Here is a 14,960-nt window from a genome sequence, read left to right on the forward strand (position 1 = left end):
GGTTGGACAACCGACTCTTGGTTTCAGCTCAGATTGTGATCTCAGGGCCGTGAGATGGAGCTCGGGCTCCAAGTTCAGCATGGAGTCCACTTAAGTTTCTCTCTCCTTCTTTCTGCCCTTTCCCCCCTGCGATCACTCTCTTTTCCTCAAAAATAAATCTTTAAAAATAAATGGAAATGTATTTCTGGGCCCCATCTCTCTGGCATACTGAAGGAGCTGCGCCCAGAAATCTGCATTTCTAAACAACTGTCCTGGGTTATAATTACGTACAGTTCTGAGAAACATGATCTGTCTCAAGTGGATCAGTGTCTTTCAGCTCATACGCTTGTTTATATGCCGGATTCATTTCCTGTATATGACAGATCTTCACGAGTGGGGACTGCATTTTACTAATATTTGCATCACCAACAGTGCTTTGCATGTAAATGTTTTATGACTAAATGAATAAGTGAAAAGTATATTATCACTTCAATCATGCATGTAATTACCATACTAGAGCAATAAAATGAGGTTCTATAACTATAGGGAAATAAGATAAAGAACATGAGGGGTGCCTGGGTGGCACAGCGGTTAAGCGTTTGCCTTTGGCTCAGGGCGTGATCCCGGCGTTCTGGGATCGAGTCCCACATCAGGCTCTTCCGCTATGAGCCTGCTTCTTCCTCTCCCACTCCCCCTGCTTGTGTCCCTCTCTTGCTGTCTGTCTCTATTTCTGTCAAATAAATAAATAAAATCTTTAAAAAAAAAAAAAGATAAAGAACATGAACTCAAACTTTCTTTTCTGCGTGCTCTGGATTTTTATTGTAATTTCTAACAATGAATTTTCAGTACATTATAGCAACTTTTATACTCTCTTGGCCTAGAGTTTTGAAAGAGTAGGAAAGCAGTTTATATTAGAAGAGGAAAATATGGCACTGATAAATGTTGTGTCAGAAACTAGAAAATTGAGTAGGTGATGACTTTTTTTTAAGTTTTTATTTAAATTGCAGTTAGCTAATATACAATGTAATACTAGTTTCAGATGTACAAAATAGTGATTCCACACTTCTATACATCACAACAAATGCACTCCTTACTCCCCTTCACCTACTTGACCCATCCCCCCACCCACCTCCTTTCTGGTAACCATCAGTTTGTCCTCTATAGTTAAAAGTCTGTTTCTTGGTTTGCCTTCTCTCTCCTTTTTCCCCCTTTGCTCATTTGTTTTGTTTCTTAAATTCCACATACAAATGAAATTATATGGTATGTCTTTCTCTGACTTACTTTGCTTACCATAATACTCTCTAGCCCACCCATGTTGTTGCAAATGGCAAGATTTCATTCCTTTTTATGGCTGAGTAATATACTAGTGTGTGTGTGTGTGTGTGTGTGTACACACATACACTACTTTCACTTTATCCACTGATCAGTTGATAGACAGTTGGGCTGTTTCCGTGATTTGGCTGTTGTGGAAAATGCTGCTGTAAACACTGGGGTGCATGTATCCCTTTAATTTAGTATTTTTGTATTCTTTGGGTAAATACCTACTAGATTGCTTGATTGCAGGGTAGTTCTATTTTTAGCTCTTTGAGGAATCTCCATGCTGTTTTCCATAGTGGCTGTACCAGTTTGCATCCCTTTCAGCTTGCCTTTCTCCACATCCTTGCCAACACCTGTTGTGTCTTGTGTTGTTGGTTTTAGCCATTCTGACAGGTGTGAGGTGCTATCTCATTGTAGTTTTGATTTGTATTTCCCTGATAATGAGTGACGTTGAGCATCCTTTCATGTGTTTTTTGGCCATCTGCATGCCTTCTTTGGAAAAATGTATATTTGTGTCTTCTGCCCATTTTTTAACTGGATTATTCATTTTAGGGTGTTGAGTTTTATAACTTCTTTATATATTTTGGATATTGAGTAGGTAATGACTTTAAGAGTGTTAAAGTCCATGGAAATTTTTATTAAAATAAAAACAACCGCAAAACAACAACAACAACAACAACAAAGAAAACTTATCTCTAATGGTCTTTACTTCCAAAATTTGATTTCAATGTTCTCTTGTATTCAGGGACATTTATCTTTTCTCAGAGGAGATAATTACATAATATCTCATCGGGCTTTCCCGTGGGCTCTATGTTCTCCAAGTGGGAAGCAACATTTATCGCCCATGCTGCGTACGTGCCGACTGCTGGAAATTTACATTGGCAAAAAACACATTGTTTTCAATTCAAAAGAGACTATTTTATTTCTAAAATGTGGTCACTGACTCTGAATAAACTTGAGGGCCTGAAATAAGAAATTATTTCCTCAACAGTGCTCAGATCTGTGAGCTCAGAGAATTTATGTTTGTCTTCAGCACTGATTAAGAGCTCACTCATGTTTAAAGTTACCTGAAGGAACCATTACAGTCTATAGCATCTGACATTAAAATGTGCTCTTTCCGAGAATCATATGGAACTAGAACTGATGGGCTGCACTTGATACTTAAAAGATTGATGCTCTTAAAGGACAGCTACTTCTAATTGGAATGGGTCAAGCATATGTTTGCAAAAATTGTTTCCTCAGGAAAAGAAGTTTTTAGAGAAACTACACAGGGATCTAGTTGTTATTGTCCGTCAGTGAGATACACTTCCTAAGACCAGGGATCAGCCTAAAAAATTAGAAGGTAAACTCCAAGAAGTGGTTAAGAAAAGGAAATCTGTGTCACAGAATATTTTTTAGATTAATTTATATTTATTCTTAAAAAATTGGTGGAAAAAAAACTTCATATGTAAATATTACATATAATCATAGCAACTATTTATTTAAAATTATTAAAATTTAATGGTTTTAGGAGATGGTAGCCTAATCACAAGACTGAAATATTAAATTTTGCAAGGCAATTTGACAGCATGAACCAAATGGTAGGGCGCCCAATCCCTTTGCTGGCTCCATGGCTCAAAATACTGAGGGACAAAGTCTATGGATCTGAGACTTACCCTTATACGTCTGGTGCCTAGAATAAACTCCAGTTTACCTGAAGCTCCACTATTTTATCCGATGACTTACTAGTGAAATAATTCCTAGAGGGTCAAACCTTTCTGTTTGTAATCCCCTTAAGTAGCTGAATTCCTATGGCCAAACCTCTCACCTAAAGGTATAATTCTATCAAACCAAGTGCATATCCTCTACTACCTGGGAACTCCCCGTGTGTGTATATGTGTGTGTGTGTGCGTGTGTGTGCGCGCGTGCGCGTAGAACCCAGTCCGGTGACCATTTGCTTCACTTGAAGAGCTCCAGCCTGTTTACTCATTTTTCACATCCTACCTCCAAAGAAACTGAATTATTTCCTCTCAGCTGGTAGCTGCGTTAGCAACCTACCTGCGGGTCCCAGCAACCAGACGGCTAAAGATACAAATGTCTGTTAATAATAATGTTTAGTCTACACATCTAAGAAAGGAGTTTAGGCAAAACCAAACATCAAGGAATATCAGAAAACTAAAAGAGAGACTAAATAGTGCCCACAGGAACAAAATTATAAGAGAAAACTATTAAAAAAAATGTCTCTATCAGTCAGGGTTCCAGCAGAAATTAAACAGTTCACGCAATTTGGATAGTACCGAGAGTTGTGGGTTTTGTTGTTGTTTTTTGTTTTTTGTTTTTTTTTTTTTTGTTTTTTTTTTTTTTTTTTTTTTTTTTTTTTTTTTTGCTTTTTTTAAAGCTCTTTCAAAAGATCACTGGCAGAATATCTGGGGTGGGGGGTGGATGGAATGGTTAATAGAATCTTATCAGGGAGGATTTTGAGAAGAGAGCCTCCCTGGGAGAAATCAGTAACTTTGGACACAGCCTGCAGGGAGCGAATATGGAGAATAAACACACCCACCCATCCTCCTCTAACACCAGGGCTCCCCACTGGCTGAACCAAATGGAAGTTTGAGGGTGAGTGGTTTGTTGATGTTGTCCACAGAGGTCAGGCTGCCGTATCAGATAGCTTGTGGAGAGTGAATCTGGCAAGGAAACCGGAGGAGAGATGGTCTAGGAGATGGTTCAAGAGCTAATGGTGATCTAAGAGATGCTCCAGGCTGGTCTAAGAGCTTTAAACATGGTGGTTACCAGGCTAATTGTGTTGATTACACTAGTGAAGTATGCACATTATTTTCTAATTAACATTATCATTAAAAAAAAAAAAAAGCCATTCCTTTGCAGAACTCTTGAAGTTCCTCCACTCCCTTTCTGGAACACTGAGAACTTAGTCCACATCTCTGGTTTAGAGCATGACCACTGAGCCAACACCACGGGGTGCCTAGCCTGATCCCCCCATGCTAACTCATCCCCATTCCTCAGCTCTATGTGTCTGCAAGCTGGGGAAGGGCAGCTCAAGCGCCCTAACAACTCAAGCATGCTTCAGTTTTCTTTCTGCAGATAACATCGCCTACCTCCCACAGCTATTGGCAACATTACCCATGCAGTGAAAAGAAATTAAGCATTCATTAATTTCTTTAAAGCCAGAAGAGGAGAAAGCATTTGAAAGTGCAACGACTATTTAAATGAAAAATTCAAACGAACGTATACGTGCAGGGGTTCAAATAATGGTTGATGTAATGGCCTAAGAACAGTGGCATTTAATCAGTGACGGGGAAGAAATGAACAGAGACTTCTCATTAGGGCACTTACCCAGGACAGTTACTTGAGTTACATCAGTAACACTATCCAGAGCAGTTTGAGCTGAACAGGAGTAAATACCTTGGTCCTCTGAGGTGACATTAGATATAGTCAAATTAGCTCCATCAATAATTATCCTACCAGTAAAAAAAATGAGCACATGATGAGGAGGAAAACAACAGAAAACAACAATATATTCAAAAATAGATATTCCCCATAGGAAAAAAAAAATTCAAGGAAGAGTTACAAAACAAAACACAGCTTCACATAGTGCAAATTTCTTAGTGCTACAGTTGAAACTGGAGGTGACGTGTTACTTGAACAGATACAACTGTCTACACAGCCATTAAAGCTATCAATTGGTTTGGTTTTGTTTTCATTACCAAGTCCAACCATCTGTGATGTACGGGTCAGTGACAGAACTGTGTTGCCTGGTGTTTCTGAAGACTGTACTATGTTACAACAGTGAAGATACATTTGGATAATTCTTAAGGTTTGTGGCATGTTCCTGAATCCCAGATCTACGGAGCCAGACTGTCTGGCCTGGAGTCTGGTAATCTGTGTTTTTGACGAAGGTCCTTTATCTCCACCCCTCTGCTTGACTAGTAGAATGCACATCTGATAAATCTAACAATCGCACCGTGATTTATTTGAACAGTAGAGGGCAGACCAGTACCTCTTATTTGCAAATCATTGGCCACTAGCTTTTTCTCATTTGTTCTATTTTGCCAATTTGTAATCCAGGACATGAAAATTTCTTTACTATAAATTATACCTTTTGCCCTATACCTATGTATTATCAACTTAACTATATAATACTTGTAGTAAAATTAAGTTCCACTAAATTGAAATATATTTACAACAGTTTGCTATTTAGTCGAAATAAATAATGTCCTTGCAGAAAAGGAGAGAAACTCTTATATAATTGACATTTCTGATGTATAACTCATTTAACCTCTTCCTAGGTAAAAAGCCTCTGGCCCCCAACCTACTATCAATAAGAAGGTGTCCCAGCAGAAGGTGAGAGACAGGAGCTTACTAATGGTTCCCTAGAAATTTAGCAAATACCTGTGATCTCCACTCCCTGCTAGAATTCCATACCCGCTCTAGGTCCCAGTCAACCCCAGCAGCAACAGTTACTCCCAGCCTTCCCCACTCCAGAGACCTCTTCTAAGTTATTCTAGCTAAGGTTACTGTTCCTCACCCCTACCCTAGGGAAAACAGCAGAATATCTGTGCCACTTGCTTAGATCACGGAGATACAGCCAGAGGCTCATTTGAGTGTCAGCCCCAGTATCCTACAGAAACTATTCAACTGGGCCACACAGAGGATGGTTGGAGTTTCTGGGATCAGGGCCTAAATATGCAGGTCACATCACCAACTAGGCATCAGTCTCTGATTCCCTTTTTGGCTGTACCCCAGAGGTCACATGCAAGACCCCAGGCAACTAGGCAGTAGTGACAAAAGAGAGAGAATATGGAGAGATCCCAGCAGCTGAGATCCCAGTAGTTGACAGATTGACTAAGACATAACCTAAGGGTGAAGATCTCTGTTGCAATGTGTAGTCTTTTAGGTCGATAATTAATCTCCTCTTTCCCAATGACAACTAGGTGTAATACATACGCTCCTTTCTACAAACTCCTATGTCTACAGGAGGGATGAGATAGAATCAAGTAAGTACCCAGCCGAGACCAAAGCCCCTGCACACAGGTGGCGCAAGAACACGTACGGACAAACACAGCAACAGGGGCCAAGCAGACACGAGGAATGAGATAAGCCATTAAGTGTCTGCAGACATTAGTACAAATCATGAGAGCTAAACTGGACTGAGTACTTAGCGTTTTCTAAGTTCTTGGTATGTTAACTCACAATGACCTTAGGAAGGCATCTTAGAGTGTAAAATTAAGGCACAGAGAAGCTATGCAGCTGGTCTAAAGTCACAGACAGGAGAAGTGACCAAGGTGAGATTTAAATCCAGGCCACTGGGCTCAAGTCCATGCTTTTAGTTACCACCCTGCCACAGTCTCACCGAACAAACGCATGTCCTACCTTCAGATTTACGTTTTCAGACTGATGAATAACAACATAAAACTGCAGGTGAGATTTGGCTAAGGATGGTCTATTTCCAACTCCCACTTAATCACAATGCAAAAGTCAGGAGAGCTAACCTCTGTATGCTTTCAAAAGATAGCACAGGCATTCGGTTAATATTGATTCTGTTCTCTTTCCCTGATGTACTTAATACCATCCAATGCTAGTCAGCATCTTTTCACACTTCTTCCACATTCTCACTTCTATATTTTTTTCTGTATTCTCTATATGGGATTAGGAGGCTTAAAAGTGTATTTGTCAATACTTTCTAACTGGAAGGACTGGAAGCATGACTCAGGTTCTGCCCATTCATGAGACAGACTCATCTGAGTTTGGGATGGAAACAGGTGACGGGCAGGGTCCCCTCCAGGCCCCCGTGAGCAGACACACCTCACACACCCAGAGTGGGGTCTGTTTCATGAGCTAACAGGATGGTACAATTTCTATAAAAAGTCAGCGGTGAAAAGCAGCAGCTAACCATGCGAGAGAAGTGAAACCATGCATTGCATTATCTTTTAAATCCTGCCGTGAAGACTGAAAGGTATTAATCACTTTTTGTATTTTAATTCCATGTGAGCACTTTTACAACTATTGTTTTCAAGTGCTCGGTGTTAATCCCAAGCCAGTCTGACGACATAGCGTAGTACCTTCCCTACCTGCCGTCCTCTGTGGCATTAATTTCAAAGGCTTCGCCATTCTTACTCCAGGACAACTTCAAACTCTGCTTCAAATGTGGGTCACACGTGCTCTCACAATGTAATTCAAGCGCATGCAGTCTGGGGACACGAGGGTTCTTAGGAGCAACTTGAAGTTTTGTAGCATCTGTTTTTACCAAACAAAGAGACTAGTGAGAGGCATACATCCCAGCTTACTTTGCAATCAAGTGCCTACAATTTAATCAACCCCAATTCTTGATGGAATAGTCATATCTTCACACAGTGTTTGTTCACTGTAATTTCTTGACATCATGTTTCATTACTATTTTCTTTCCATCAGGCCTGGACCTCTGAGAAATTAGGGTGGAAGTACTAATTAATATCTTGCAATTCCCCTTACTACTTGGGCAAAAGGAGTAAGAAGAGTGGGAGCAAACAGATGTCTCTAGAGGTTGAAAAAATACAGTTTATCTTTCTAGTGCTTCTGGTCATGTGATCACACCACCAGGAGGGGAAAAAAGGAAATTAATTGATTTTCTATTAATGTGCTTATTAATAATTCAGAAACTGTGGGTTAAATGGTAAAGCCCATGCATAGATGATCTATCAACGTGAAGGCGGGAAATTAGAACATAAGCCTGGTGAAGAAAAGGCTGTGTCTGTTTTGTTCATAAAGTAGTCACACAGCCTAGAAGGGACCCTGTATACAGCAAGCACTCAACACGTATTTGTCAAAATTCTTGTTGAATGAGGTATAGTGAGTGGTATTTTAAAAGTAAATCAGTGGTACCCATAATATGAAGCTTAACAATTTAGTTTCAAATTCAAATATATCAAATAAATTAAATTCAATTTCAAATCAATAAATTAAAAAGAGTCACATTTGGCTGTCTTAAAAATGCTTGCTCATCATGACAGTTTCAAATACAGGACCCTTACTCTTAGAGGCCCTATTAAGGGTAGATGTACTTTACCCTGTTGTACCACTTGGTCACCCTCGCAGAGACCAAATCTCATGAGCTGACCTCCAATTCCACAATATGTTTTATATTCACTATCTACATGTTACAACATGAACTGATGAAAAATTGAAAGTGATAAAAGAAATTGATCATTCGGTATCCAAAGCATGAAACTTGAAGAGATTATTTAATTGAATTAATTGTAAGTGGATTGTTAAATATCTACTCCTATTTCTTAATTTAAAAGCCAGAAATCTACTTAATAATAACATATCATTTAATAAAGCACTTCTCCTATGGACCAGGACCTCTGCTAAGAAGTTCACGGTCACACGACACTTTATAATTATAATAATTCTACAAATATTAATATTTTCACCTTACAGAGAACATCAGGTTAAAATGAAATTAAGTAACACCAAAGTTGCCCAACTGGCAAGGGGTTGAAACTGAAATCTGAAGCTACGTGTGGCAGAGACCAAAGCTCTTGCTTTCAAACACTATGTGATATAGCCTCTTACTCAATTCCACTCCAGAGTTTCATTTTTTATATGCAAAAATTGTGTTTTATCCTTCACTGATAGGATTCTTATATATGCCTTACATATAAGTGGGTGTTTAGAGCAGGTGAAAAGTTCATGACCCTGTCCATAGCAGTACTGAGGTCCACTCTGGGCCAAGCGCTGTGTAGGGCGATAGGAAGGGGAAGGTTCATTTGGATTCTGGGCTTCCCTCTCTTTGACTTTGAATCTGACTGAGCTGCTAATCTTTGACATAGGTTGGTTTAATAAAGTATAAAAAGAATCATCTTCATGGACTTCACAAGGGCATTTTGAAAATTGTCCATGACATATAAACATGCAGGCGGATGTGAGAGTTGTTAAGCAGACATCTGAAGAGAACATCCACGTGCTTTAAAAATATAGTCCATGGGGTTGGCATGCTGGATAACGTAGGGTGCAGAAAGAAACAAATACTACAAAAGAATATAAGACAGAAGAAGAATAAGGAAGGGAGGGTATGTGCGTGAAGAGAGAGAGAAGTATCAGGATATCCATGAAAATGATGAGTCAAGAAATGCACTTGTCATCTAAGGAGCCGCCGCAGCAGTAGGCTACCATAGTGACAAGCCACACGTCGTACAGATACTCCCCGCAATCACTGTAGGATCTCTCTATTACGTTTTCCTGAAAAGGATTTTCAGAGCAATTTCAGAACCAAAATATTAGTGAAGCCCAGGACTTTGTTCTGAAGAAAGAAAAAATACAAAGCTGCTTATGATGTAAAAAGAGAACAAAAAATCTTCCATCCTATCACGCCCCACTCTTTATGAAGCTGATTTTTATGGGTTTGCGAAACTTTTAGCTCTAAGAGTTGATTGCTGATGACATTCTATTGAGTTCGTTATTGAAATAAAATAGTCACAGAAATATGAAAAAATAGAGCATTTTAAATAATTGCCAGTCATCCCCCAAATACCTAAGTCCCTCTTAAAATTGTAAAAAGCCATGAACACATCATCAGCATATCCTATAATTTTGGGGATGGTCTTTTCGATGAAACACAATCTGGGAGTTTTGAAATACAGTCTAAAATCTTTAACAGGCACTCAAACTTAAATCATGTTGTTTCATTTGGGAAAATGAAGACAAACTGAACCCATGTGAGAATTCATGCAAAGTAAAACCAAAATAAAACTACTTCTAATATCCAAGTTGGCTGTGACTGCGGTTTTTCCTTTAGCATTTTCTACCCAACAGGAGTACGAGCCAGCATCATCTTCTGTGGTTCTGTTGATCTGCAATGTGCCATTTTCATAGACATGGTACCGTCTACCTTCAAGAGGTTTCGCCTCTTCCACCTTCTGCCTATGAACATAGAAAGCATAAATCAATTTTAGACATGACAGAACTGGAGACTCTTTCTGATACTCGTTGCTGATACTCATTCAAGCTTACCCTTTCTTCAGGAGCTCTGCAGACCTTATGAAATGTTCCACTGGGATTTATATTTTTCCCAGAATGGGTCCAAGCTGAGGTGTTTATCTGAACTGCCCAGATAGACTGTGGCTAGAGGAAATCCGGGACATGCTCTACATTTCTGCTGCATTTCTCATAGCTGTAAGGACCGTTTTTGCATCTGTCCTCACAGCTTAATAAATATTTTCTGGTGTATTGATGGTGAACCCTTTAGTTAATGATTGCTTCAGGGGACTAAATGGGAAAGCTAGTAATTGAAAGAGATAATGAACCTTCTGAACCTCCTGCCATCCTGGGGGAACATTGGTCATTCAGAAATATTATAGGCCAGGAAGTAGTTCCTGTCCCATGGACATGGATTACATTTGCCCTTATCAACCCAGAGTCATTTTCTCCTGCATTCATCCATTTTCTGAGCATTTGCTGCCAAAGTGTGACTTACCCAGTACATTTCACAATAAGAGGTTCTGCGGGAGCAAAAAAAATTCAAAGGGTAAATTCTGGCTGCTGTTCACATAGGACTTTCCAGAGCTCGGGACTAGGGTAAGGCCAGTGAGGCACTTGCCTTAGAGGCAAAGTGTAAGGATTACCAAAAAATCTCAAGACTCAAAATAAATAATATTTTAATGGAGTATTTTTAAAAATAAAGACACACACAAAAAATCCACGATGAGCAAAATATCCAGTTTTTCAATTAAGATAGGATCTGACCCTGCACTTGAGTGACCCTGCCTCCCCCTTCTCACTCTAATCTCGGCCCTGCAGAGCCATGGCAGACTTATTTAAGAACAGTTCCTCCAAGCTTTTCTGCTGAAGTAACAAATATGGCTCTGAATCCACACAAAGTATCTGGACTTACTACACTATCGATCTACTGAAATTAAATTCAAAATACATGTTGGAAAAGTTTTAAGCATACCTGTTTGGAATCAAATGCATGCTTAGATAATTATTAAGAAAAGACACAAAACAAAACAAAAAAGTACAGTTAAGTCTGAACAACATGAGTTTGAACTGCGTGGGTCCACTTGTATATGAGTTGTTTTCAATAAATATATTGGGGAAATTTTTGGAAATACGCAACAACTTAAAAAAACTCACAAACTGTGTAGCCTAGAAATATGGAAAACCATTTAAGAAAAAGCTATTATTATAAGAATATAGTATGTGATACATATAACATACTAAATGTGTGTTAATAAACTATTTATGTTACGGGTGAGGCTTCTGGTCAACTATAGGCTATTAGTAGTTAAGTTTTGGGGGAGACAATAGTTATATGTAGATTTTCAATTGCATGGGGGATCAGCCCCAATCTCCACAATGTCCAAGGGTCAGCTGTAATATATGAATTTCGATATATCCATAAAGAAAAACCAAATCTGTCTGTAAAATTGTCTTAGTATCACTTCGATTCTTTGCTTCCTTTCGTAAGCAGAAATGGCTCTCCCTAATCTCCCCATGAGAGAAAAGTCCTACACATCTAGTCAACAGTTCTGGGACAGGTAGGTAATTAAGTTTGCTACCTTATTTCTCAGAGGCATTGGCTACATGTAACAACAGCTCATCAAATGATGGATGAAGACACAAGATGAAATCTAACACTGACATTCTCTTAAGAAAAGCTTGTACCAGCTTACCAGGACACTATTGCCTCAGGTGAGGCAAAGAACTCGCAGTGTAAGAAAGCGCTATACCCAGCCACCGTAGCGTAGTTCTCCTCATCTTCCGTTTGGATCAGTGGACGGACATCTATTTGAAAATGACATAAATACAGTTGTAAACGTTCATGTAAGAAATAATGAGCACACATTAGATTTTTCTATATCCTAGTCATATTAACAGAAAGGGGAGACAGCTGAATATTGCAGTGTATGTTCCTGAATTAGAAAACTATCCAAACTCAATACATTTCCAAAAGTATAATTTTAGTGGCGCCTAGGTGGCTTAGTTGGTTAAGCGTCTGACTCTTAATTTTGGCTCAGGTCATGATCTTGAGGTCGTGAGATTGAGTCCCGCATCAGTCTCTGTGCTGTGTGTGGAGCCTGCTTAAGATTCTCTCTCTTTCCCTCTGCCCCTTCACCCCACTCGTGCACACACACAACTCTCTATCTCTCTAGAAAAAAAATAAAGAAAAAAATAATGTATAATTTTAGTAGGAAAGCTAATGTCCAAATGTTAGGTGAAAGCTACTTTGATGATATTCCCCCCATGTTTTATGTGTCTGGAATTCAATCTACTTGTGTGCATGACCTTGAACATCTTCCCTTAGAAAATAGCAGGTAAACAGTCTGCTTACCTAAAACATCGATATTGGCATTGGCAAGGATAGTGCCATGGACATTTGAGGCTTCACACTGGTACACAGCCGTGTGATTCGGTTGCAGGTTCGTAAAACTGATTTCCCTGGGGGAGACAACATCACCAGCAAATGGATTTCCTGCAAGAGATTAAAGAATGTCAGTTTGATAAAAAATAGGACATTAAATATTTATATGCCATTTATTAAATGTGTCACACAGTATTTATATTTTAAGACCAGTTTAGGGTGAATAATAGTTCACTGAAGCCAATTTATAGAATTTCTTTGCATCAACCACAGGCTTTTCTTTCCAGACCCTTCTCCAATTTCAATCTTCCTTCAGATTAATATTTATTGCTAAAATATTTGTTGATCTCTAGCTCATTGCCTCTCCCTATCCATACCCATAAATAAAATTTCAGATTTTCTGTTCAGCATTCAAGTCCCACTATAACTAAACCTCACTTATTCTTATAAATTTAGGTCCTGATACTGCCAACACAAATCACGTGATCAGCATAGACTCCCCCCCCACCCCCGGTCCACCAACACTGGCTTCTTGGTTCCCCACTTGACACTTCTGTTCCTCTATTTCATTTTTCTTCCCTGATCTATACCATTCATTTCAATTGTCTTGTTTTGCTATTTAACCACTTTGGATACACAACTCATATATTTTGTTTTCACAGTAAAAGCAAACACTTCTTGAGATCAGGGGCTAGATTTTCTACTTTTTGGCAATAAATCCAACCTAACCCCCATCCAGGTATAATTCTGGAAATACCTTTGGGAAATGAGAAAAATATAATATTTCTGGTGCATTTATTAAGGGCCAAAGAACTCTGCTGGAAACAGCACATGCGTTCTCATTAACACGGCTCAGAACCTGCTAGATCAGCACTAACAAGGCCATTGTGGAAGGAGGGACTGGATTTTGGAGAAGTGAATGACACATGCCAAATCCCCTAGGCTTGCTATGACACTACAAACAAGCAGTGTAAAGGAAATACATTAACTAGGAATGCTGACTAAGGGGCAGAGATGTTAAAATTTTTAGTTTAAATGACATTACAAGGAGTGCCTGGGTAGCTCAGTCAGTTGAGCTTCCGACTCCTGATTTCAGCTAGGGTCACGATCTCAGCATCATGAGATCAAGCTCCACGTCGGGCTCTACGCTGAGTGTGGAACCTGCTTAAGATTCTCTCTCCTTCTCCCTCTGCCCCTCTCCACTCGCACTCTATTTCTAAATATAAATAGATAAATTAATTAATTTTAAAAACCTTAAAAAAATAACATTAGAAGATTACCAAGCAACCTACTTTTTTTTCTTATTGTGTCTCTAATTTTTTAAAAGATTTATTTATCTGAGAGACAGAGAATGAGAGAGAGAGAGAGCATGAGCAGGGGGGAGAGGCAGAGGGAGAAGCAGACTCCTGCTGAGTAGGGAGCCCGATGTGGGACTTGATCCCGAGACTCTGGGATCATGACCTGAGCCGAAAGCAGACGCTTAACTGAGTGAGCCGCCCAGGCGCCCTTATTTTGCCACTATCATACAAAATAGTGACTAAGTTTTGGTTTAGAGAAAACATAGAATATTGCTTATTAAAATAGAAGATGAACATAATTTTACACTTGACCGTGAGCTCCCCATAACCAGGACCTTGTCTGTGTGTTGTACACGGTGTCCCCAGTGCCTGCTTCGCAGAGCAGAGGCCGTCGGTAAATATTTCCTGAAATGACGGAAAACCATTTATGTTGGGTGGGATTTTATTCCTAGAAGGTCTCTGTGGTAGGCAGAGTAACAGCCCCCAACAGATACCCACGTTCTAATCTCTACCACTAGAAAATATTATACCTTCTGCGGCAAAAGGGACTTTGCCGTGATGATTAAGGTTCAGCACCTTGAGATAGAAGGATTATCCTGGATTATCTAAGTGGGCCCAAAGTAATTACAAGCCCCCTTAAAATCAGAGAAGTTTCCCTGACTGTGGCCAGTGAAAGGGAGATGGAAAGAATGGTCAGATATGCACTGATGCTGACTTTGGAGATGGAGAGGCAGGTGCCAAGGTGGGCTCCCTCTAGGAACCGGAAAAGACAAGGAAAGGGGTTCTCTCCTAGTCCCTCCGGAAGGGAGCACAGCATGGCTAACACCTTGATTTCAGCCCCGGGAGGCTTGGTTGGACTTCTAGCCTACAAAACTGTGAAATAATAAATGTATATTGTCATAAGCCACTAAATCAGTGACCATTTGTATAGCAACAGTAGAAAATTGGTACAGTCCTGTAGGGCAGTTTGTCTCTTGAGAACGCTCGGGATGAGTTGCTCTTTGAAGTTCTTTAAGGCTGCAAAGGACTGA

General features: G+C 39.6%; 1 protein-coding gene across 3 annotated transcripts in view; it reads right to left on the bottom strand.

The window, feature by feature from the left end:
- Nucleotides 1–14,960, bottom strand: part of CHL1 (cell adhesion molecule L1 like) — a 79,557-nt gene that overhangs the window by 24,919 nt on the left and 39,678 nt on the right. For all 3 annotated transcript variants that reach the window (XM_008703152.2, XM_008703153.2, XM_008703151.2), the window contains 5 exons: nt 12,602–12,742; nt 11,943–12,054; nt 10,025–10,191; nt 7,362–7,527; nt 4,627–4,751 (listed from right to left, as the gene is read on the bottom strand). In XM_008703152.2, coding sequence (XP_008701374.2) covers nt 4,627–4,751; nt 7,362–7,527; nt 10,025–10,191; nt 11,943–12,054; nt 12,602–12,742 — 711 coding nt within the window. The remainder of the gene's footprint in view (nt 1–4,626; nt 4,752–7,361; nt 7,528–10,024; nt 10,192–11,942; nt 12,055–12,601; nt 12,743–14,960) is intronic.

This window comes from Ursus maritimus, unplaced genomic scaffold (assembly GCF_017311325.1).
Source record: "Ursus maritimus isolate PB19 unplaced genomic scaffold, ASM1731132v1 scaffold_14, whole genome shotgun sequence".
Taxonomy (NCBI): Eukaryota; Metazoa; Chordata; class Mammalia; order Carnivora; family Ursidae; genus Ursus; species Ursus maritimus.